General features: G+C 34.8%; 1 protein-coding gene across 1 annotated transcript in view; it reads left to right on the top strand.

Annotated features, from left to right (window-relative positions):
* Positions 1-25,534, top strand: part of DYNC2H1 (dynein cytoplasmic 2 heavy chain 1) — a 376,698-nt gene that overhangs the window by 204,930 nt on the left and 146,234 nt on the right. Inside the window, exons 76-79 of the mRNA XM_081241450.1 lie at positions 6,836-6,996; positions 9,886-10,011; positions 12,741-12,851; positions 19,229-19,384. Coding sequence (XP_081097576.1) covers positions 6,836-6,996; positions 9,886-10,011; positions 12,741-12,851; positions 19,229-19,384 — 554 coding nt within the window. The remainder of the gene's footprint in view (positions 1-6,835; positions 6,997-9,885; positions 10,012-12,740; positions 12,852-19,228; positions 19,385-25,534) is intronic.

Raw genomic sequence — 25,534 nt, 5'->3', positions numbered from 1 at the left:
ATCTTTGATAAAGGAGGCAGGAATGTACAGTGGAGAAAGGACAGCCTTTTCAATAAGTGGTTCTGGAAACTGGACAGGTACATGTAAAAGTATGAGATTAGATCACTCCCTAACACCATACACAAAAATAACCTCAAAATGGATTAAAGACCTAAATGTAAGGCCAGAAACTATCAAACTCTTAGAGGAAAACATAGGCAGAACACTCTGTGACATAAATCACAGCAAGATCCTTTTTGACCCACTTCCCAGAGAAATGGAAATGAAAACAAAAATAAACAAATGAGACCTAATGAAACTTCAAAGCTTTTGCACAGCAAAGGAAACCATAAACAAGACCAAAAGACAACCCTCAGAATGGGAGAAAATATTTGTAAATGAAGCAACTGACAAAGGATTAATCTCTAAAATTTACAAGCAGCTCATGCAGCTCAATAACAAAAAGGCAAACAACCGAATCCAAAAATGGGCAGAAGACCTAAATAGAGATTTCTCCAAAGAAGATATACAGACTGCCAACAAACACATGAAAGAATGCTCAACATCATTAATCATTAGAGAAGTGCAAATCAAAACTACAATGAGATATCATCTCACACAAGTCAGAATATCCATCATCAAAAAATCTAGAAACAATAAATGCTGGAGAAGGTGTGGAGGAAAGGGAACACTCTTGCACTGCTGGTGGGAATGTGAATTGGTACAGCCACTATGGAGAACAGTATGGAGGTTCCTTACAAAACTACAAATAGAACTACCATATGACCTAGCAATCCCATTACTGGGCCTATACCCTGAGAAAACCATAATTCAAGAAGAGTCATGTACCATAATGTTCATGCAGCTCTATTTACAATAGCCAGGAGATGGAAACAACCTAAGTGCCCATCATTGGATGAATGGATAAAGAAGATATGGCTCATATATAAAATGGAATGTTACTCAACCATAAAATGAAATGAAATTGAGCTATTTGTGGTGAGGTGGATGGACCTGGAGTCTGTCATACAGAGTGAAGTAAGTCGGAAAGAGAAGGACAGGCACCGTATGCTAACACATGTATATGGAATTTAAGAAAAAAAAATGTCATGAAGAACCTAGGGGTAAGACAGGAATAAAGACACAGACCTACTAGAGAATGTTCTTGAGGATATGGGGAGGGGGAAGGGTAAGCTGTGACAAAGCGAGGGAGTGGCATGGACATATATACACTACCAAATATGGAGTGGATGGCTGATGGGAGGTGGCCACATAGCACAGGGAGATCGGCTCGGTGCTTTGTGGCCACCTCGAGGTGTGGGAGGGGAGGGTGCGAGGGAGGGAGACATGGTGGGGAGGAGATATGGGAACATGTGTGTATGTGTGGCTGATTCATTTTGCTGTAGAGCGGAAGCTGGCACACAGTTGTGAAGCAATTATACTCCAATAAAGATGTAAAAAAAATGATATGATAATCATTTTAGCTTTTAAAAGATAATTTCTGTATTGGCATGTATTTTCCAAATAAAACATATGTTTCAGTCAGTATACGCATACCTTGTTTTATTGCACTTTGCAGTTACTGTAGTTTTTACAGATTGAAGGTTGTGGCAGTCCAGTGTCAAGCAAGTCTTTTGGCACCATTTTTCAAACAGCATTTGTTCAACATGTGTGTGTCTTGCATTTTGGTAATTCTCACAATGTTTCCAACTTCTTCATTATTATATTTGTTATGGTGATCTGTGATCAGTGATCTTTGATGTTACTCTTGTAATTGTTTTTGAGGTGCCAAATAATGCCTACATTAAACATTGAACTTAAGTGATAAACATTATGTGTTTCTGACTGCTCTACCACCCAGCTGTTCCCCCCATCTCTCCCCCTCTCCTCAGGCCTCCCTATCCCTGAGACACAACAAATTGAAATTAGGTCAGTTAATAACACTAAAATGTCCTCAAGGTAAAGGAGGAGTCATGTGTCTTTCTCATTAAGCTTAGTGAGGAAGACACGTCCAAAGCTGCGGTAGTCTGAAAGCTAGGCTTCTTGCTCCAAACTGTTAGCCAAGATATAAAAGCAAAGGCAAAGTTCTTGAAGGAAATTAAAAGTGCTACTTCAGTGACACATGACTGATAAGAAAGTGAGACATTCTTATTGTTGATATGGAGAAAGTTTTTGAGGTCTGGGTAGAAGATCAACCCAGCTACAGCATTCCCTTAAGCTAAAACCTAATCCAGAGAGACGCCCTAACTCTCTTCAATTCTGCGAAGGCTGAGAGAGGTCAGAACACTACAGAATAAAAGTTTGAAGCTAGCAGAGATTGGTTCTTGAGCTTTCAGGAAAGAAGTTGTCTTCATAACATAAATGTGCAAAGTAAAGCAGCAAGTGCTGATGTAGAAGCTGCAGTAAGTTATCCAGAATATCTAGCTAAGATAATAAGTGAAGGTAGCTAGACTAAACAATAGATTTTCAATGTAGATGAGACAGCCTTCTAGTAGAAGAAGATGCCATCTAGGACTTTCATAGCTAGAGAGGAGAAGTCAATCCCTGGCATCAGAGCTTCAAAGGACAGCCTAGCTCTCTTGTTAGGGGCTAATGCAGCTGGTAACTTTAAGTTGAAGCTAATCATTTACCATTTTACAAATCCTCAGGTCCTTAAGAATTATGCTAAAAATCTACTCTGCCTGTGCTCTATAAATGGAACAACAAAGCTTGGATGACAGCACGTCTGTTTAGAACATGGTATACTAGATTAAGCTCACTGTTGACCCACTGCTCAGAAAATAAAAAAGGTTCCTTTTAAAATAATATTGCTCACTGATAATACACCCAGTCACCCAAGAGCTCTGAGGGGAATATACAATGAGATTCATGTTGTTTTCATGCCTGTTAATACAACATCCATTCTGCAGCCCATGGATCAAGAAATAATTTTGCTATTCAAGTGTTGTTATTTAAGAAATGCATTTTCTTAGGCCATAGCTCCCATGGATTGTGATTCCTCTGATGGATTTTGGCAAAATAAGTTGAAAACCTTCTGGAAAGGATTCCTCATTCTAGATGCCATTAAGAACATTCACGATTCATGGGAAGGGGTCAAAATATCAATATGAACAGGAGTTTGGAAGAAGTTGATTCCAACCCTCATGGATGACTTTGAGAGGTTCAGGACTTCAGTAGAGGAAGTAACTGAAGATATGGTGGAAATAGCAATAGAGCTAGAATCAGATGTGGAGCCTGAAGATGTGGCTGAATTGCTGCAATCCCATGATTAAAAAATTTATGGATAAAGAGTTATTTCTCACAGATGAGCAAAGAAAGTGACTTCTTGAGATGGATTCTACTCTTGGTGAAGATGCTGTGAAGATTGTTGAAATGACAACAAAGGATTTAGAATATTACATGAACTTAGTTGATTAAGCAGTGTCAGGATTTGACTCCAATTTTGAAAGAAGTTCTACTGTGGATAAAATGCTGCCAAACAGCATTGCACGCTACAGAGAAATCGTTGGTGAAAGAAAGAGTCAATCCATGCAGCACACTTCAGTGTTGTCTTATTTTAAGAAATTGCCACAGGCACCCCAGCCTTCAGCAGCCACCACCCTGATCATTCAGCAGCCGTCAACAATGAGGCGAGAATCTCCACCAGCAAACAGATTACATCTTGCTGAAGGCTCAAATGATGTTTAGCATTTTTTAGCAATACAGTATTTTTTAGTTAAGGTATATATATTGTTTGTTTAGACATATTGCTCTTGCATACTTAATAGACTACAGTATAGTGTAACATAACTTTTATATGCACTGAGGAACCAAAAAATTCATGTGACTTGTTTCATCACAATGTTCGCTTTATTGCAGTGGTCTGGAACTGAACCCGCAATATCTCTGAGATATGCCTGTAGTTGTTAGAAAAGATAAGGAGAAATATATTATACCAGAATTACCTATCCTTCTCAGGAGCATTTGCAACAAACTGACAGTAGCTCATACTGCATATAATAAAAATGTTTGTGGTCATTTTATATGAAAATATCTTTATATACATTTTGACATATTCTTATCACATAATACATCTAATTAGAGGTCTATGGGAAGATATAGAGGAGTAAAAATGATAAACACCTGTTTTTCCATCATTACAAGATAATCATCATTAACTTTTTTTTTTTTTTTTTTGGTGGTACACGGGCCTCTCACTGTTGCGGCCTCTCCTGTTGCGGAGCACAGGCTCCGGTCACACAGGCTCAGTGGCCATGGCTCATGGGCCTAGCCGCTCCGCGGCATGTGGGATCTTCCCAGACTGGAGCACGAACCCACGTCCCCTGCATCGGCAGGCGGACTCTCAACCACTGCGCCACCAAGGAAGCCCATCATTAACATTTTTATGTACACCTTTCTATTACTTTTAGGCACATAGATGCATATACAATATGGTATCATGTTGCCTAATCTACTTTTCTTTTATTGGGTATACTATTCTTATTTTATCCACATTTAAATTTCGCCATCAAACACTGAGCTCAAGTATATGCTGGCCATATGTTCAGATTTTTGAAATAAAGATAAATGGACAGATGGCTTTAATATATTAACCATTGCACAATATTCAACAATTAGAGAAAGTCTAAGGGATGGTATAACCATATTCCTTTATATATTTAGGGCCACAAGTATAGGGACAAGTCCTACAATTTGAGGAAAATCCTGCTCAGGACTGAACAGAGAGGTCCTTGGTTGCCGACGGACTCTCCCCTTGACTTCAGACTTGAGACAAACCAAGGAGTCTGTCAATATACAAAAACCACTGAATTCAGGAGAAACAGGAGCAATAGGTTAGGTATTAAGGAATTGGTTCTTGCCAATTAGGATTGTGGTGGCCAGTCTGAAGCGAGCAGAGTTGTCTGGAGGCTGGAAATGTTTCAGCTGTAGTCCAGAACAGCAGTCTGGAGACAGAATGGTTAGTACTTTCTTCCAAAATTCCCAGTTTTCCAAACAGGTTCCTAGGATGCTTTCCTCAAACAGTGCTAATCTACTTTTAAGTGCATGATCTTTTACTTCACCATTTTTGTAACTTCAGTTCCTTTATATCACTATCAGAAATTACTCATTCAGACTACTGTTTCTAAAAACTTGTGTTTCCCCCAGTTTTTAACTAATATTAAGAGCTACAAGGAAAATTCTTGTACATACTTCTGCATTCATATTCTGAATTATTTCTTGAATTAATTATAGTTTAAATTACTGAGTCAAGGGCAATGTGCATTTTTAAGACCTTTGATGCATTTTATCATATCACAGTACATTTAATTGGCCTAGAATGCTTATGAGAATTTATGAATAAATAAATGAACATATGAAAATAAAAATATTTATTACATTGCCACAAGTATATAAGAATTCTTTTCTATTACAGAGAATGAGTGTTACCAGTTTACGTTTAATTAAAAACAAAATTCATAAGATATGCCTCTAGAAGCAATTCATCAATTTTACATGGCTGTTGGGGTAAATTTCACCTAGTATTAGGAACGTTTCTGTCTTTGAAAATCCTTGCTTAGCATTGTTTCTTGCTGCTGTGAAGAATACAGGGGAAGAGTTCAGGCGTGAAATTTGTCTTTTCAGGATGGTCATCTAGAAATGCCTGTTTTAGCCCATCTTGATGGCATTGAATTCACATTTTAAAGTGCTTGTTACAGAAGTCCTTAAGAATGTCTTTTCCTGCTATTTTAGGATTTCTGAGGTGCAATATTATCTATTCATTTCTACAGTTCAGGATATAAGAAAGCCCTTCTTTCCTCTGTACTCATTCTGTTACATTCTAATCCTCTATTTTTAAACCCTTGTGTCATACTCTTCTTTTTAGCTCAGTTCAGACAAGTGTATTTTTGATTTTTAATTGAAGTGGGTCTTCTTTAGCTTGTCTTTTACTAAATACGTTAATAATGGAAACATTAAAATTTTAGCAGAAGAGTTTTAAATATAACAGTGAAGTTATAATTTCTTGTCTGTGTAGGACTTTACAGTTTGTGAAGCGCTTCAGAATAGAAAAAAGAACAGATGAATTACCTTGAATACAGTTAGCAGTTAGTGGCTGGGTGGTCTTTGGGAAGACATTCAATTTCCTTGAGTATGCTTAGCGTAGAGTACATGATGAATAAATAGAATCTATTTTTATTTTGTATCCTATTTTGCCTCCAAATGACCTATGGATTGTTTTATCCCTGTTTTACAATTGAGGAAACCAAGGCACAGTGCGTTTTAGTGATTTGCGTAGGGTCATTTAGCTAACAAACATAAACTGAGAGCTATATTTCTGTCTCCAAAATAAGCATTTTTTTCATTCTATACCACTTTTTTTTCTCTTAATGCAAGGACATAAGAAATAACTCTTTATCCTATATCATGACAGTGATATTATTTACCACATCATGTGGAAATCTGATTCCGCATATGCATGGCACAGAATAGGCTCTCAGTTATATAAATGAATGAAAACCTGTATGGTAATATGGTTGGCTTCAGTCTTCTTTTGTAGGGAGAGAATTGTATATTAAGACCGCAGTGCTGATTGTGTCTGTTGAATGTGGTAATCAGGGTACCTACCTCTTAACGTTGTTGTTAGGATTAGATGATGTCATAGATGTAAAGCATTTAGAAAAAATGCCTGGCACCTTAAGCATTCAATAAATGTTAGTTCTTACTAGTATGTGAATGATTTTAGAGTGAGAAACCTTTAATATGTATAGGATTATAGTTGACTTAGTTATTATCTGTTATATATCATGTAATTAGTTTTAATAGACATTTTCTGGTTCATGTTGCTATTTATTTATAATTTCTTTAATATATCTTTTAGGACTGAAAGAGTTGTCCCCACCTCCTCTAAATCTCAAACGTTTATACAAAGAGACACTAGAAATTGAACCCATATTGATAATCATTTCCCCGGGTGCTGATCCTTCTCAGGAACTCCAAGAACTTGCTAATTCTGAGAGAAGTGGAGAGTGTTATCATCAGGTCAGTACATATTACCCTGCTGTTTTTGCTACAGCTATTGATCTTCCTGCCATACTTGATTCTATTAGTGGAACAGACATTTTTTGTTGCAGTGTGCCAACTAATGTCCCTGGAAAGTGTCCACATCCTGACCCCCAGAAGGAACTTTGCAAATGTAATTAAGTTAAGCATTTTGCAATGGAGAGGTTATCCTGGATTATTCATTTGGGCCCAATATAGTCATAAAGGTCCTTTTAAGAAGGAGGCAGAAGAGGCAGAGTGAAGGAGGGAGGTGTGAGGAAGCAGAGGTCAAAGAGGTGAGAAGTTGCTGTGCTGCTGGCTTTGAAGATGGTAGAAGGGGCCACAGACAGAGAAATGTAGGTGGATTCTAGAAGTTCGAAAAGGCAACGGAAGGTTCTCTCCTAAAGCCTCCAGAAAGAACAGCCCTGCAATACTACCTTTATTTTCGAACCCTGACACCTTGATTTAAAAATAGATCAATAGAAGAGTGGGACTTCTAACCTCCAGAAGTCTGATAAGATAATATATTTGTCTCATATAATACCATTTTGTCCTGAGCTAAATTTCTGAGTTTTAGTTTGTTCAGATTAGCACCTCTTTTTCAATTCAGTTGGCATGTAAGTTTGAAAATGAATTAATTTACCCTCAATTTTTGACATGTGAAAAAAATAAATCTTTTTCATTGGGAAAATAATTAATAATGATTAAAAAAGCACAATACGTTCACAGCAACCAAAAATTGACAAGTGAGAATGTTATGAGGAATATAAGTAGAAGATAGCAAAATAGCAGAGAGTTAGGCTTAGTTGTACAGGTTCTGCACTAACTCTAGGGAGTTTCATTCAATCCTAGTTATAGTGTATTAATATATCAGGACAATATTCAATTGTCAGTGAGATGTCTTGAGGAAGGGGAGCCCTCTTCTACAGGCTGTACCTGTTAGCAGTGATATTGGCAGAAAGATAAAACTATTTGCACTCACTGTAAGTTTGACTATATGAATTTCTAGACTTTTGTGTACTTGCAAAACTTTTTAATATTGTAAAACCTTTAAATACAGACGTATTTAGTCATAAATCTCCTGTTATTTTAAAGCTTTTGTTGCTATGCTGAATGTATGTCCTAAGGATAATAATATATTCTTAATGCAAAAAATTAATTTTCATTTCAAGAAACTGTGGGTTTTTTGGCTTTCTGTTTTTTTTTTTTTTTTTGATGTAGGGGATAACCATCTTCTTGACATTTCCTGTTGTGCTTTTTAAAAATGTATTTTTTTTTCTTAGAGTATATGTTTTCTTCTAAGGTTTCATGAACCTTTAAGCTGTTTTCATACAATTTATGCCTTATAGAAAATTTTGAGTTCCTACTTTTAGCTACCATTTCAGTTCAGCAAAATACTTATTCTTTTTTTTCCCCCTCTGATTCTGTTGTACATGCCTTCAACTGTTTCAAGGTGTTTTTTTTTTTTTTTGCATTTTAATAATGGCAAACTAATACATGCATCTAAACAGTTCAACCAGTATTTGTTTTATCCCTCCTATTTGCTTAGTTCTGGGTTAGATCTTGAAAATTAAAAAGAAATCAATATATGAGTATTTATTACCTGTTTTTTTACATGCTTTTGTATGCAATGAATTAGACGCATGGTTCCCACTCTCAAAATCTTTATAGTCTAATTGAAAAGCAAAATCAATACTTGTAAAAGTCAACTAAAAAACAATGAAATGCTATCTTGTATTCATTATGAAAAGAGAGACCACTGTGGTTTGAAGTAGTCTATAGCAGTATTCTTCAAAGTGTTTTGACCATGTACCCAATAAAATATTTGAGCCAGGACTCTCAGTAAATGTGTTTCTCTCATATATACAAAGACAGATATGGCTGTACTGATACTTAAGTATTATATATATTATCCTTAAAAAGACATATAGAGGAGTTTAAACTTGGTATAGTAAGTGGCATGCAACCAGTTTAGAACCTTGACTAAAACTTTTTTGTAGAATCCTAGACTTAAGTAGTCTTAAGTAGACTTAACTAGTCTATTCATTCAAATAATACAGAAATCTTATATACTGAATCTATTTTCTAGGGTGTTTCAGCTTCTGCTTGGATGTTTTCTATTTTATAAAGTGGCCTAGCCTATTACATTAGTGTCCTAAGTGCAGATAGAGTATAGGGATTGTAAATACAGGAATGGAATTCCAGTGAGATCAGGATTCTCCTTCCCTCTTCCTCTCCCATCTCTTCTTTTTCTCCCCTCCCCCTTTCTTCTTTTCTCTCTCTCCTTCCTGCCTCCTCTCCCTGAAAAAGAATAGAAGAGCAGAGGGCTAAATGTAGAGTCTTGAGGCCCAACATGTTAGGTTCTTCTAGATGATGAAGGGCTAGGAAATTATGCAGTTCAGTGGACCAAGAAGCTTGGGAGCCAAATTTGTGCAATGTTGGATAAATTTTTTTAAAAGAGAAGCAAATTTCAAGGAAGCGGTATTGTTAATGTTTAATCCCTCAAAGAATACAACAAGACAGTAGTCATAAAAAATTATGTTTTTAAAGGTCCATGTTTGAGAGGGTAAGAATTGCAGGAACTAGTGGGATGAGGAATAAAAAAACTATTCAATAATTCTTTATACTGTTCTATAACTTGCAGACCTGTAATGTTAATACCTTTACCAAATAGAATAATATTAAAAATCTGCCACTGATATAAGGACAAAAACAAGACAATTGTTGGAAACAGCAGGAGTCTGATATTTCTTATTAAAAGTTTAAAACCCTGATTACAGTACTTGAGTTAGTTCATATATATGGCAGGATAATTTGAAAGTCTGTTACAACATGTTATCAAATTTTTTTTTTTTTTTTAAGTTTTGTTATTTGTTTTTGTTTTTGCAGGTTGCCATGGGTCAAGGTCAAGCTGATTTAGCAGTTCAAATGCTAAAAGAATGTGCCCGAAATGGAGACTGGCTCTGTTTGAAGAACTTACATCTTGTGGTATCTTGGCTGCCAGTTCTGGAAAAGGTAGATTCAGATCAGTGTGGTGCAAATAATATCTAATATACTCAATTCAGTAATCTCCAAGGAACATCAGTATTAAACTATGTCATGCACGATTTATGATGTCTTTTAAAAATTAGTATTTGTTGGGGAATCATTTAAAATCTGTTACGTATTTTCTCCTTAAAGATATGTACATTTGTACAAACCAAAAGGGATCTTTTAATAAGAAATCTATAAAAATCTCTTTTCAAAGACATTTAGGGGAAGTCAAAAAATTAATCAGGACTGAAGGGGAGGCTTAGAGAATTTTTTCAGATGAAAAATAGATAAATATTTTAAAGAACTGTAGAAGACCTATTTTTAACATTAAATTTTCTTTATGCTTTTGTTCTGTTGTATCTGTATGAGGAGAAAAGATGTAGAGGAGTCAGAGAGAACTACAGAACACTTCCTAGGTGCTAAGGAGGCTGAGTGTAAATGGAAGCAATCATTTTATTTAACAGAAATGGGCCCAGGATGAAAAAACTTTAAGACAGAACAAATTGATGTGTAGGTTTAAATGCAAACCTGGAATTAAGTCTAGTGCTTATTTAAGAAGAAAGATGAATATGGTTTTGGGTAGTCATAGATGTCACTGAAGACAAGATGTTCCTTGAAGACTATGTGTGATTTAGCTAAGTGTAGGGGGAAAAGAATTGCGGTTAATTCTAGCAGCACAAGTAGAGACATAGTGGCGGGAATGTGCCTGCCTAGTACAAAGAATTAAGATGTCCTTGAATGTCCTGGAAGGGTCAGGCAGAGCGATGTGGGGCAATAGATTTAGATGGCTAGGAAGGGGCAAGGTTATGGAATACCCTCAAAATCGTACGAAGTGCTTGGAATTTTTGTCCTAGGGCACAGAGTCAAAGGAGGTCCTTAACAAGGGAGTTAATAATTAATTAATTAATTAATCTAGCAGAAGTTATTCAGAATAGAACCAAACAGAATAGAGTGGGAAGCCATAGCCTAGTTGTAGTATGTTGAAAATTTGTGTATTGTGTTGAAAATAAATTGGCAACTATAGCACTTTACATAAAACATGTAAGTAGTTAAATAATCTTTGATGAATGAGTTAATGACTAAGTGAATGAAGTGATAGACCATGATGACTTACTACTTATCAAAAGAAGATGTAGATTTTGGAACTGAGATATATATGAATATTCAAGTAATTCCATTATTACTACAGTTTTCTGTAAAAATCACAAATGTATAAAATATAAAATTTATGTCAGATGAATTACATATGTTTCAAAACGTAAGGAAGACTTGTGAATTCTTGAATCCTGCTTTCTGTTCCAAACAATAGATGATAGCTATTAACCTATGTAAAGTATAATTACAGTTATTATTTTGGAATCAAATCTTAATTAGGACTTTTTGAAGCATATATAGGGTAGATCATATCATAAAAGTTAAAAAGAATTTAAATTGTTTTGCTTTTCTTTTGGGAAGTTTGGATGAATTGTTTGGATATAAATTTATGTTTATTTTAAATTCAACTGTATCACAAATGTATTGTTTTTTTAATCTTTTTTTTTAAATATGCTAACCCAAAGCAAGATTTTATTCCAATTTTACATTTAAAAATTATTATTAGGTATAGAAACATTGTATAATTTACAATTTTAAGGAAGCACAATGTTTTCATGGCAATTCTCTTGCCATTTTTTGTCATCTTTACATTTCACATGATAATAATGAATTTTAGTATTAGACATATATTTATTAATATAATTTTTAAACTTCACTCTCTTTTAGAGCTATCAACATTTCTCTTGTCATTCATTCATTCATTTAGTCATTCATTTTACAAGTGCTTGCTGAGTACAGAAAAAAGCCAGGAATATTCCTAGGTGCTGGTTACGTACAAAATTTGTACCTGCTCTCGAGGAGCTTGGTTTAGAAGAGACAGACCACAATAATAACTATACAGTCATACGATGAATACTGCAGAAGGGAATTTACAAAATACCATCAGTGATTAATCTGCTTGGGATTGTGGTAGTGAAGAGTCGGAGAAGGTATTCTCCCAGAACATGATATTTAAATTATATTTTGATAGATGAGTAAGAATTTGTCAGGTTACAAGAGAATAACAGGCAGAAAGAATATGATGACTAAAGAGACAAGAGATAAAAATTCGAATAAGTCACTAAAGCGTACAGCACTGGCAGGTGAATTTGAATGGTGAATTTTGGATATTATAGGCTATAGGACACACTAAAAATTGTATTGTAAAGGAATTGGTATTATAATATAACTCTATGGAAGTGTGAATTGAAGAAGTGAGAACCTGAAGGCCTGAAGATGGCTCGTTGTTTAGGCATCACGACCATAGCTAACACTTATTTTGTATTTACTGTGTGTTGGGCACTGCATTTTATACAATCCTATGAGGGTAGGTATGGTTATTTTCCTTGCTTAGAGAGTTTAAGTCAAAGAATCCAAGGTCACACAGCAAATAAGTGGCAAAATTTGGATTTCAACCCAGTTGGCCCAGTTCTATATCCAAGTTCTTACCTATTTCACTAAGCTAGGAGTAGAGAAGATGAAAATTTACAGGAAATATAATCAGAACATTAAGAAATATATCAGAATGTCATGGAAAGATTTTAGTAAGATAAGTACTTATTAATAATATATTTATAAAATGGAAATTTGTGTGTATGTTTAAGTAGATTTTTATTCTTGTTGTTTTTATAAACAAGGAATTGAATACTCTTCAACCTAAAGATACCTTTCGTCTTTGGCTCACTGCAGAAGTTCATCCCAACTTTACTCCAATTTTATTACAGTCAAGTTTGAAGATAACATATGAGGTAAGAAGATTTAAAACTTGAAACATGGGCTTCCCCTGTGGCACAGTGGTTAAGAATCCTCCTGCCAATGCAGGGGACGTGGATTCGAGCCCTGGTCTGGGAAGATCCCACATGCCGCGGAGCAACTAGGCCTGTGCACCACAACTACTGAGCCTGTGCTCTAGAGCCCACGAGCCACAACCAGAGTTCGCGTGCCACAACTACTGAAGCCCACGTGCCTAGAGCCCGTGCTCCACAAGAGAAGCTACTGCAATGAGAAACCTACACACTGCAACAAAGAGTAGTCTCCACTCGCTGCAACTAGAGAAAGCCCACGCGCAGCAACAAAGACCCAACACAGCCATAAATAAATAAATAAATAAATAAATAAATAAATAAATAAATAAATAAAATTTATGAAAAAATAAAAATTTGAATCACTAATTGTGTAAGTGCAGTAATTTAGCATGCCTTCTAAAGCTCTGTAGACAACTGTCTACAAAGCACTCAAAAACTTTTGTATATTTAGATGAAGTATATACATAAATAATATATTTGTAAAAATACATTTACATTTTTCTTTTAAATATTATTTAATACCATTAATTTTTGTTTTTTTATTGTAGTAAAAGACATAATATAAAATTTAATATCTTAACCACTTATAAGTATACAGTACAGTAGTGTTAACCATATGTACCTTGTCGTGCAACAGATCTCTAAAATTTTTTCATCTCGCAAAACTGAGACTGTATCCACTGAAGAGCAACTCCCTATTTCTCTTTCCCTCCACCCTTTGCAACCACCATTGTACTTTCTTTTTCTGTGAGTTGACTACTTTAGATCCCTCAACTAAGTGGAATCATGCAGTATTTGTCTTTTGGTGACTGGCTTATTTTACTTGGCATGATGTCCTCAAGGTTCATCCATGTTGTAGCATATGACAGCATTTCCTTCTTTCTTAAGGCTGAATAATATCCCATTGTATGTGTGTACTACATTTTCTTCATCCATTCATCAGCCCATGGACATTTAGATTTTCTGCCTCTCGGCTATTATGAATAATGTTGCAATGAACGTGGGTGGGTAAATATCTCTTCAAGATCATATTTTCATTTTTTTTGGATATATACCCAGAGTGGGATTGCTGGATCATATGGTAATTCTATTTTTAATTTTTTGAGGAACCTCCATACTGTTCCATTGTGGTATACCATTTAATATTCCCACCAATAGCACACAATTTCTCTGATCCTTACCAACACTCGTTATTGTCTCCTTTATTTTTTTTTAATAGTGGCTGTCCTAACAGTGTAAGGTGATCTCACTGTGGTTTTCATTTGTATTTCTCTGTATTTAGTGATGTTGAACATCTTTGCATGTGCTTGTTGGCTATTTGTATGTCTTCTCTGGAGAAATGTCTATTCAAGTCTTTTGACGATTTTTAATTGGATTTTTTTGTTGTTGAGTTGTACAAATTTATTATGTATTCTTCATATTGACCCCTTATCAGATATACAGCTTACAAATACTTTCTCTCATTCCATTAGGGGTTCCTTTTAACTGTGTTGATTGTTTCCTTTGCTGCGTAGATGTTTTTAGTTTGATGTAGTCCCATTTTTCTGTTTTTGCTTTTGTTGCCTGTGCTTTTAGTGGCATATCTAAAAAAATCATTGCCAAATCCAATGTCATGAACCTTTTCCCCTGTTTTCTTCTAGGAATTTTATAGTTTCAGGTCTTAGGTTTAGGTCTTTAATCCATTTTGAGTTAATTTTTGTATTAGGTGTAAAGTAAGGGTCCAGCTTCACTCTTGCACATGGATATCCAGTTTTCATATCATTTGTTTTTTGACATAGCTAAGTTAGATTTTCAGTCTGTTTTCTTCTTTCCTTCATTTGTTCCCTTCATCCATACATCTATCCATCAGTCCATCCTTCTAACGTGTAATGCTTGGCAGATCCTCCCCAAACCTGATGCATCCAAAACTTTATGTGTTTGTAATGATATTGTGGAACTGGTCCAAATCATAACTGAAATAATAATAAACTGAATTTAAACTTTTAGAAAACTGGATTAAAACGTTCTGTTTGCATTTTCTCTCAACTTGTAGATTATAATCTCTTATATAATCTCTTGTCTGATGAAAAATATCTTATTGGTGTTTATAACTACCTGTTGTTTTAGATCAGTACTTCCGTTTTCCATCTGAAGGCATTAAGTCTCATGTAAGGAAGAAAAAGGCTAAGGATTAATCCAAGGAATGCAAAAATGATTTAATATTTGGAAATATATTAATTGAATGAATGTCAATTATAATGTCTAGTAAGAGAGAACTTCTCCAGCCACTCTCTCAGTATACTCTTCTACTAAACTATATTGCAGAACTGGACTGTACAAGCCCTGAAGGCAAGGGCTATGTTTTTTCTTTTTTTTTTTTTTTCTTTTTTACTTACTATATAATATGTGGCATGTAGGAAGAATACAGTAATATTTCAATAAATGAAGAGTTAATATATCAGGGGAGCTGTTCCTTGAAAATTTTAACTTAATGTGCAGCCTCTTCCAGTATCCTTTTTTAGGAAGTAATTTGATTATATTTTTATAGAAATTTTCAGTTTGATTTAAGTTATTGGTGAATTTTTTTTCTATTTCTTAAATCAATGTAAATGATTTTAACTATTCCAGGAAATAGTGCAGTTCATTATGTTCAAAATTATTACTGTATATATGTACACATATGTACACACACGTTTTATTGTATTTAAAAATTATGAAATCTTCATTTTATTGTTTGTTTCTTCTCTTTTTGATGAGTTGCTGGAGTTGTTTTTAAAAATTTATTACATTGAATATGTAGATTGCTTTGGATAGTATAGTCATTTTCACAGTATTGATTTCTCCAATCCAAGAATATGGTATATCTCTCCATCTGTTTGTGTCATCTTTGATTTCTTTCATCAGTATCTTATAGTTTTCTGAGTACAAGTCTTTTCCCTCCTTAGGTAGGTTTATTTCTAGGTATTTTATTCTTCTGGATGTGATGGTAAATGGGATGTTTCCTTAATTTCTCTTTCTGATCGTTCATTGTTAGTGTATAGGAATGCAAGAGATTTCTGTGTATTAATTTTGTATCATGCAACTTTACCAAATTCATTGATGAGCTCTAGTAGTTTCTGGTAGCAACTTTAGTGTTTTCTGTATATACTGTAGTATCATGTCATCTGCAAACAGTGACAGTTTTACTTCTTTTTCAATTTGGAATCATTTTATTCCTTTTTCTTCTCTGATTGCCATGGCTAGGACTTCCAAAACTATGATGAATAATAGTGGTGAGAGTGGACATCCTTGTCCTGTTCCTGATCTTAGAGGAAATGTTTTCAGTTTTTCACCATTGAGAATGATGTTTGCTGTGGGTTTGTCATATATGGCTTTTATTATGTTGAGGTAGGTTCCCTCTATGCCCACTTTCTGGAGAGTTTTTATGATAAATTGGTGTTGAATTCTGTCAAAAGCTTTTTCTGCATCTCTTGAGATGATTATATGTTTTTTATTCTTCAGTTTGTTGATGTGGTGTATCATATTGATTGATTCATGAATATTGAAAATCCTTGCATCCTGGGACGAATCCCACTTGATCATGGTGTAATATCCTTTTAATGTATTGTTGGATTTGGTTTGTTAGTATTTTGTTGATGAGTTTTGCGTCTATGTGCATCAGTGATACTGCACTGTAATTTTTAGAGAAAGGCAAATATCGTATGTTATCACTTATATGTGGAATCTAAAGAGAGGGTACAGGGCTTCCCTGGTGGCACAGTGGTTGGGAGTCTGCCTGCTGATGCAGGGGACGCGGGTTCGTGCCCTGGTCCGGGAAGATCCCACATGCTGTGGAGTGGCTTGGCCCGTGAGCCATGGCCGCTGAGCCTGCGCGTCCATAGCCTGTGCTCCGCAACGGGAGAGGCCACAACAGTGAGAGGCCCGCGTACCACAAAAAATAAATAAATAAATAAATAAATAAATAAAGGGTACAAATGTACTTATCTACAAAACAGAAATAGAGTTATAAAATAGATAACAAATGAAGACCTACTTTATAGCACAGGGAACTCTTCTTTTCCCATATATATGGGAAAAGAATTTTAAAAAGAGTGTATATATGTATATGTATAACTGATCCACTTTGCTGTACAGCAGAAACTAACACAACATTGTAAGTCAACTATACTCCAATAAAAATTTAAAAAATAAAATTAAAAAATAGAAAAAAAAAATCACAAATAACCAATGTCATACTTTCTGATTTACTTTTTCTTTTTAATTCTTTTCTATTCACTGAATTTCCTGCTCTTTTCATTATTTTTTCATCCTTATGTTTTCCTTAGATTTGTACTGGATTTCATTCTTCCTGATTTCTTATGCTGAATGCTTAATTGATTTAATTAACTTGAATTAATATTGAAATTATTTTAAGTCTGAATTTTCAGTTGAATATATATTTTACCTTATATCATAATTTGACATACTAGTGTTTCTGTCTTGTCATTTTCTAATAATCTTTATTTGTATATTATTTTCCCTGTAATTGTACATGATTTATTCATTTTGCATAACCTTTAGTATAGGGTCTTTAAAAAAACACAAAAACCCTAAGTGGTTGTTCAGTTTCCTTAGTGCTCAGAAAATTTTGTCTATTCTATGGAAATTTTTGGTGACTATTTCATAAACAAAGCATTTTCATTTTGAAAGTGTACATTTGGAAATGCACTTAGTAAAAAAATACTTATGCATTTTTTTTTCTTTTAATAAAACAAAAGTTTTTATTTAAAAGAAAACAGAATGAAAAGGTTTGCAAAGGGAATTATTATTTTTTTGTGGCAGGCATTCTCATAGTACTGATCTGAATTTTTCATTAATGTTAGAAACCAGTTTGAAGGAAAAAAATTACCTTTAAAACAAGGTAATTTTTGAAATGGATTTATTTTAGTCTTTTTCCAAGAATTCAATTTTTTTTCTTTCATTTTGATAATTTTAAAATATAATATAAACAGATTTTGGACATGTGGATAAGTGTTTTCTGACTGGTACTAGTCCAATGTACAATTTCGGTTCCTGCGTTTGAATTTGTGTTATAGGCCTAGCAATGTCAGGTAATACCCACCTTAAGTAATGTGGACTGATGTTCAAGGGAGATTAGTTGACATTACATGTAAATAGTAATTTGAAGTCCTTATGGAAATTCAGGTAGTACTGGAGAGAAAGAACTGGCGTATTGAAGTCAAAAACACCTGCCTGATAATAATCAGTATCATAATTCATACTGTAAATGATGGTTTTGTTGCAGTAAAACACCTCAAAGATCATGTAAGACTTATTTGGTTATTTTGAATATTGTTGATTGTGTAGTTTTTTCTGTGTGTGTGGGTGGTACATGGGCCTCTCACTGTTGCGGCCTCTCCCGTTGTGGAGCACAGGCTCCGGACACAGAGGCTCAACAGCCATGGCTCATGGGCCGAGCCACTCTGTGGCATGTGGGATCCTCCTGGTCCGGGGCACGAACCCATGTCCCCTGCATCGGCAGGTGGACTCTTAACCACTGCGCCACCAGGGAAGCCCTCTGTGTAGGTTTTTTTTTAATTCAAAAAATATTTTGGATTTTTAATTGAGATGAGCTATTAGGTATAAGGAGTTTAAAACTAGTTTTATATTTGTACTTTTTTTAAACATCTTTATTGAAGTATAATTGCTTTACAATGTTGTGTTAGTTTCTGCTTTATAGCAAAGTGAATCAGCTGTACATATACATATATCCCCATATCTCCTCCCTCTTGAGTCTCCCTCCCACCGTCCCTATCCTACCCCTCTAGGTGGTCACAAAGCACTGAACTGATCTCCCTGTGCTATGAGGCTGCTTCCCACTAGCTATCTGTTTTACATTTGTTAGTATATATAAGTCCATGCCACTTTCTCACTTTGTCCCAGCTTACCCTTCCCCCTCCCCATGTCCTCAAGTCCATTTTCTATGTCTGTGTCTTAATTCTTGCCCTGCCCCTAGGTTCTTCAGAACCATTTTTGTTTGTTTTTAGATTCCATATATATGTGTTAGCATATGGTATTTGTTTTTCTTTTTCTGACTTACTTCACTCTATATGAAAGACTCTAGGTCCATCCACCTCACTACAAATAACTCAATTTTGTTTCTTTTTATGGCTGAGTAATATTCCATTGTATATATGTGCCACATCTTCTTTAGTACATTTTGAAGTAATATAATAATAAAATAGTTTAAGTCAAACTTGGTAATGGTGAAAAGTTTTTGCCTTAAAATATGTCCTCAATATATTAAATACTGATTTATTTTATTTATAAAGTTTTAAACAATATGTTTGTTTTTTCTCTAGTCACCTCCAGGTTTGAAGAAAAATTTAATGCGTACTTATGAATCTTGGACTTCTGAGCAAATTAGCAAAACAGATAATATACATCGAGCTCATGCTCTCTTCAGTTTTGCTTGGTTTCATGCTGCATGCCAAGAAAGAAGAAATTACATTCCACAGGTAAGTAAGAACATGTCTTGGATATAGTCTAAGGTGTACATTTTTTCATATTAGAATATTTTTACAGTTTAGTATAAATAGCTAGGGTTACTTCTTAATTTGATTCATGATTTATAAATTTATATCTCTGATTCCATCTTCTCTGTTAATCTTCTGGACTGTATATAGTTATCTAGTTCACGTGTTTTTGAATTAAAGTGTTTAGAACAATGTGTGAGCCATCATAATTCATCGTTAGGTATCATTTTTATGGTTAATATCTCACCAGTTCAAAAATGTTCAAAATCTGAGTTCCCATACCTGTTTTTCCTTTAGTATATTCTGCTCAATAATAGGCATTGATATCTGTTTACTTTCTTAAGTTAGAAGCATAGGAGTAGTTCTTGATATGGTTTTCTTCCCTACTCAACTCGTGTTTAATCCTGTTGATTCTACTTCTAAAATGTAATTCAAATCTATATATTTCTCCTCACTATTCTTTTCAAGCCTCATCACCTCTCACCTGAATTACTTTTCCAACTCTTCTTCCTGCTTTTTCCATTTAACAGCCAGAATTATTTTTCTTATATGTAATTTTAATTTTTTTCACTCCTCTGCTTAACACCCATCAAATGGAATTCCACTGTACTTGTGAAAAAATATGCACATTTCTTACCATGATCCAGAAGGAAATATTTGCCTATCTTTTCAACCTCTTCCCAGGCCCCTTTTTTCTATCTGTTCTCTATACCTCAGTCACATGGGACTTCTTTATGGTCTTTTAATCCATCAAGCTTTCTCACCATAGGCTCTAGTTTTTATTTTTAAACCACCAATAGAGCACAGTTTTTCATGGCCATGGCAGTCCTAGCTGGTACCATGCTCTGATCTTCTTGCCAAATGCCTATCTTAGCAAAAATTTCAGCATTCTTCCATCTTTAAATGGATGGGAAACCATCCTCTTTTTTTAAACTTTGTCTACTTCTGTTGGGATAATCGTTCCTCAAACTGCCCTCGCCATCTGCCCACCTTTTAGCTTTTCTCTATATTTCGGTTGCATGTCAAAATAAGAACATAGGTTCTGGAGTTTCAGTTTTGACTCTAGAATTTCCTTGCTGTATGGCCTTAGGTAAATTACTTTATCCCCTTGAGTGTAAAATGCGAAGAATGATCATATTTACCTTTGTTGTGAGGATTAAATGAAATATTGTATGTTTAGAAGTGCTTAACACAGTGCCTGGTATAGCCTATCAATAAATATTTGTCAAACCAATGAAATAATAAATAATAATAGCAATGTTTGTTTCATATATTTTACACACTATACTTATTAAAGGGTACGCTTATTATTTTCATTTTACAAAGGTAGGACAGTGAACCTCGATGGTAATTAACTTGCTGTAGGAATCACACCTAAAAAGCTGTAGAGTTTGGAAATGGGCAGGCTCACCATCTTCTAAAGCCTTTGCCCCTAATTTCTCTGACATTCATCCTTAGGTAATGTATCAGTTAATCCTGATGCATACATGAAGAATAATCATAGTGATGCATTTTTATGAGAAAACAAAACTTACATTTTAAAAACAAAATTAGTTTTTTTTTTGTTTGTTTGTTTGTTTGTTTTGTGGTACGCGGGCCTCTCACTGTTGTGGCCTCTCCCATTGCGGAGCACAGGCTCCAGACGTGCAGGCTCAATGGCCATGGCTCATGGGCCCAGCCACTCTGCGGCATGTGGGATCTTCCCGGACCAGGGCACGAACCTGCGTCCCCTGCATCGGCAGGCGGACTCTCAACCACTGCGCCACCAGGGAAGCCCAGTTTTCATTTTTTATTGTGACACATGCACATAGCATAAATTAAAAAACTATGAAAAGGCTTGCAAATTAAGATTTAGTCTCTTCCCTACTTATCCCCTGCCACTCAGTTTGTATTCCCAGGGCACCCACTGTTCACCATTTCTTGGATGTCCTTCAGAGACATTATATAAATACACAAATATATTTTATGCATTTATATGCACACATATGTTCTTTTTAACTCAAATGGCAGCACATTATACATACAGTTCTGTACTTTGCTTTATTAACCAATACATTTTAGAGATTATTAAATATTAGTACCCATTTAATACCTAATTTTAAAATATGATTTGTATTCATGATATCCGTATAAATATATTTAGGCAGTTTGTATTGTTAGATGGGCATAAATATTTTCTTCAATCTTTGCTATTACAAAAAATATTGCAATGGATATCCCTATGCTTGCCTCATTTAACACTTACTCATGATGGCCAATTCCTAAATGTAGAACATTTGCTTCAAAAGATACGTGTATTTTTAAAAGTTCATGAATATTACCAAAATTCTCTACATAGATGATATAGCAGTTCATTTTCACACAAACAAAAATATTTGAAAATGTCATTTAAAAAAACATTCTTCTCTCATGAAAATCATAAATTTAGAGGTAAAAGCAGACAAAATATTGAATGCCATTACTTGCTGGATGTCATGTCATAGGGATATGAACTCCACAAACTCTATTTTACCTCTTTTCCTTATTTGGTTTTGCTTTTTTTTTTTTAACAGCCAACTTTGAGAAGTAAAGATCCACTATTAATTCAACTTAGTTTTCATTCCCTGTGTTAGTAAAAGATTATTCCTTTGCTATTTTTCATTGTGGTGCTATGTTAACTTCCCTGTTTTACACATGTATATTGTACCTCTAATACTGCACTTGATGTAATGTCAGTTTTGTTTTATATTTGTTATTCTTTGATATTGTGTTATTCTTACTAGTTTGTGAGTACCTTTAAAACAGGCTTAATCTCATTCATAACAGCACTTTACACAGTGCCTGGATTTCCATGTCAGCTAAATAGGATTTGATTGGCTACTGAGAATCTCTCCACAATTTACAACATAATTTCTGTCGGGAACTGTGATATGAGTAACAAAAATTACCATTCAAATTTTTGTACCATATTTTAAAAAATTCATTAATCACAGCAGTATATCAGTAACTGTGCTTTACAGAGTATAGTTCTTATTTCAGAATTAGTATTTTAGTTGGAAGTTGCTATATTAAGTAATAATGATAGCAATAGTCTTGAGAGTTTTATGAATATTGATTAATTTTTAAGGTATTTTTAAAATGTTGAAATGAGCATTTTTCTTCACAAATAAGATCTAATAGAGTTATATAAGAAATTTTATTAATAAGACTTTGTTTTGAGTTGGTAGAAAGTTTATTTAAAATGTTATGAGAACTTTGTTAACTGCCGATGGGTACATAGCCCTTACACATTTTTTTTTTCTTAACATCTTTATTGGAGTATAATTGCTTTACAATGTTGTGTTAGTTTCTGCTGTATAACAAAGTGAATCAGCTGTATGTATACATATATCCCCATATCCCCTAACTCTTGAGGCTCCCTCCCGACCTCCCTATGCCACCCCTCTAGGTGGTCGCAGTGCACTGAGCTGATCTCCCCGTGCTCTGCAGTTTCTTCCCACTAGCTATTTTACATTTGGTAGTGTATATATGTCTATGCTACTCTCTCACCTCGTCCCAGATTCCCCTCTGTGCTCCCCCGTATCCTCAAGTCCATTCTCTACGTCTGTGTCTTTTTTACTGTCCTACCCCTAGGTTCTTAGAACATGTTTTTTTTTTTTTTGATTCCATATATAAGTGTTTGGCATAGGTATTTGTTTTTCTCTTTCTGACTTACTTCACTCTGTATGACAGACTCTAGGTCCATCCACCTCACTACAAATAGCTCAATTTCATTTCTTTCTACGGCTGAGTAATATTTCATTGTATATATGTGCCACATCTTTTTTTTTCTTCTTTTTTTTAACGTCTTTATTAGAGTATAATTGCTTTACAATGGTGTGTCAGTTTCTGCTTTATAACAAAGTGAATCAGTTATATATACACATATATCCCCATATCTCTTCCCTCTTGCATCTCCCTCCCTCCCACCCTCCCTATCCCACCCCTCTAGGTGGTCACAAAGCACCGAGCTGATCTCCCTGTGCTATGCGGCTGCTTCCCACTACCTATCTATTTTATGTTTGGTAGTGTATATATGTCCATGACACTCTCACTTTGTCCCAGCTTACCCTTCCCCATCCCCATATCCTCAAGTCCATTCTCTAGTAGGTCTGCATCTTTATTCCCATCTTGCCCCTAGGTTCTTCTTACCATTTTCTTTCTTTCTTTCTTTCTTTCTTTCTTTCTTTCTTTCTTTCTTTCTTTCTTTCTTTCTTTCTTTCTTTCTTTTTCTTTCTTTCTTTCTTTCTTTCTTTTAGATTCCATATATATGTGTTAGCATACGGTATTTGTTTTTCTCCTTCTGGCTTACTTCACTCTGTATGACAGTCTCTAGGTCCATCCACCTCACTACAAATAACTCAGTTTTGTTCCTTTTTATGGCTGAGTAATATTCCATTGTGTATATGTGCCACGTCTTCTTTATCCATTCACCTGTTGATGGACACTTAGGTTGCTTCCATGTCCTGACTATTGTAAATAGTGCTGCAATGAACATTTTGCTATGTGACACTTTTTGAATTATGGTTTTCTCAGGGTATATGCCCAGTAGTGGGATTGCTAGCTCATATGATAGTTCTATTTTTAGTATTTTAAGGAACCTCCATACTGTTCTCCATAGTAGCTGTATCAATTTACATTCTCTCCAACAGTGCAGGAGAGTTCCCTTTCCTCCACACATGCTCCAGCATCTATGGTGTGTAGGTTTTTTAATGATGGCCATTCTCACCAGTGTGAGGTGATACCTCATTGTAGTTTTGACTTCCATTACTCCAATGATTAGTGATGTTGAGAATCCTTTCATGTGTCTGTTGGCAATTTGTATATCTTCTTTGGAGAAATGTCTCTTTAAGTCTTCCGCTCATTATTGGACTGGATTGGGTTTTTTTTTTTTAATATATATTGAGCTACATGAGCTGCTTATGTATTTTGGGGATTAATCCTTTGTCAGTTGCTTCATTTGCAAATATTTTCTCCCATTCTGAGGGTTGCCTTTTCATCTTGTATATGGCTTCCTTTGCTATGCAAAAGCTTTTAAGTTTCATTAGGTCCCATTTCTTTATTTTTCTTTTTATTTCCATTTCTCTAGGAGGTGGGTCAAAAAGGATCTTGCTGTGATTTATGTCATAGAGTGTTCTGCCTATGTTTTCCTCTTAGAGTTTTATAGTGTCTGGCCTTACATTTAGGTCTTTAATCCGTTTTGAGATTTTTTGTGTGTATGGTGTTATGGTGTGTTCTAATTTCATTCTTTTACAAGTAACTGTCCAGCACCACTTATTGAAGAGGCTGTCTTTTCTCCATTGTATATTCTTACCTGCTTTGTCAAAAATAAGGTGACCATATGTGTGTGGGTTTATCTCTGGCCTTTCTCTCTTGGTCCATTCATCTATATTTCTCTTTTTGTACCAATACCATACCATCTTGATTTCTGTAGCTTTGTAGTATAGTCTGATGTCAGGGAGCCTGAGTCCTTCATCTCCATTTTTCTTTCTCAAGATTGCTTTGGCTATTCATGGTCTTTTGTATTTCCATACAAATTGTAAAATCCTTTATTCTAGTTCTGTGAAAAATGCCATTGGTAGTTTGGTAGGGATTATGTTGAATCTGTAGATTGCTTTGGGTAGTATAGTCATTTTCACAGTATTGTTTCTTCCAATCCAAGAACATAGTATATCTCTCCATCTCTTTGTATTGTCTTTGATTTCTTTCATCAGTGTCCTATAGTTTTCTGCATACAGGTCTTTTGTTTCCTTAGGTAGGTTTATTCCTAGGTATTTTATTCTTTTTGTTGCAATGGTAAATAGGAGTGTTTACTTAAATTCTCTTTCAGATTTTTCATCATTAGTTTATAGGAATGCAAGAGATTACTGTGCATTAATTTTGTATCCTGCTACTTTACCAGATTCTTTGATTAGCTCTACTAGTTTTCTCCTAACATCTTTAGGATCTTCTATGTATCTTTAGGATTTTCATGTCATCTGAAAACAGTGACAGTTTTCATTCCTGTTTTCCAATTTGGATTTCTTGTATTTATTTATCTTCTCTGATTGCTGTTGCTAAAACTTCCAAAACTGTGTTGTATAATAGTGGTGAGAGTGGGCACCCTTGTCTTTT

This window comes from Mesoplodon bidens, assembly GCF_964165515.1.
Source record: "Mesoplodon bidens genome assembly, chromosome: 7".
NCBI lineage: Eukaryota > Metazoa > Chordata > Mammalia > Artiodactyla > Ziphiidae > Mesoplodon > Mesoplodon bidens.
Note: the sequence above shows the minus strand (reverse complement) of the source record. Positions and strands in the feature narration are given on the sequence as shown.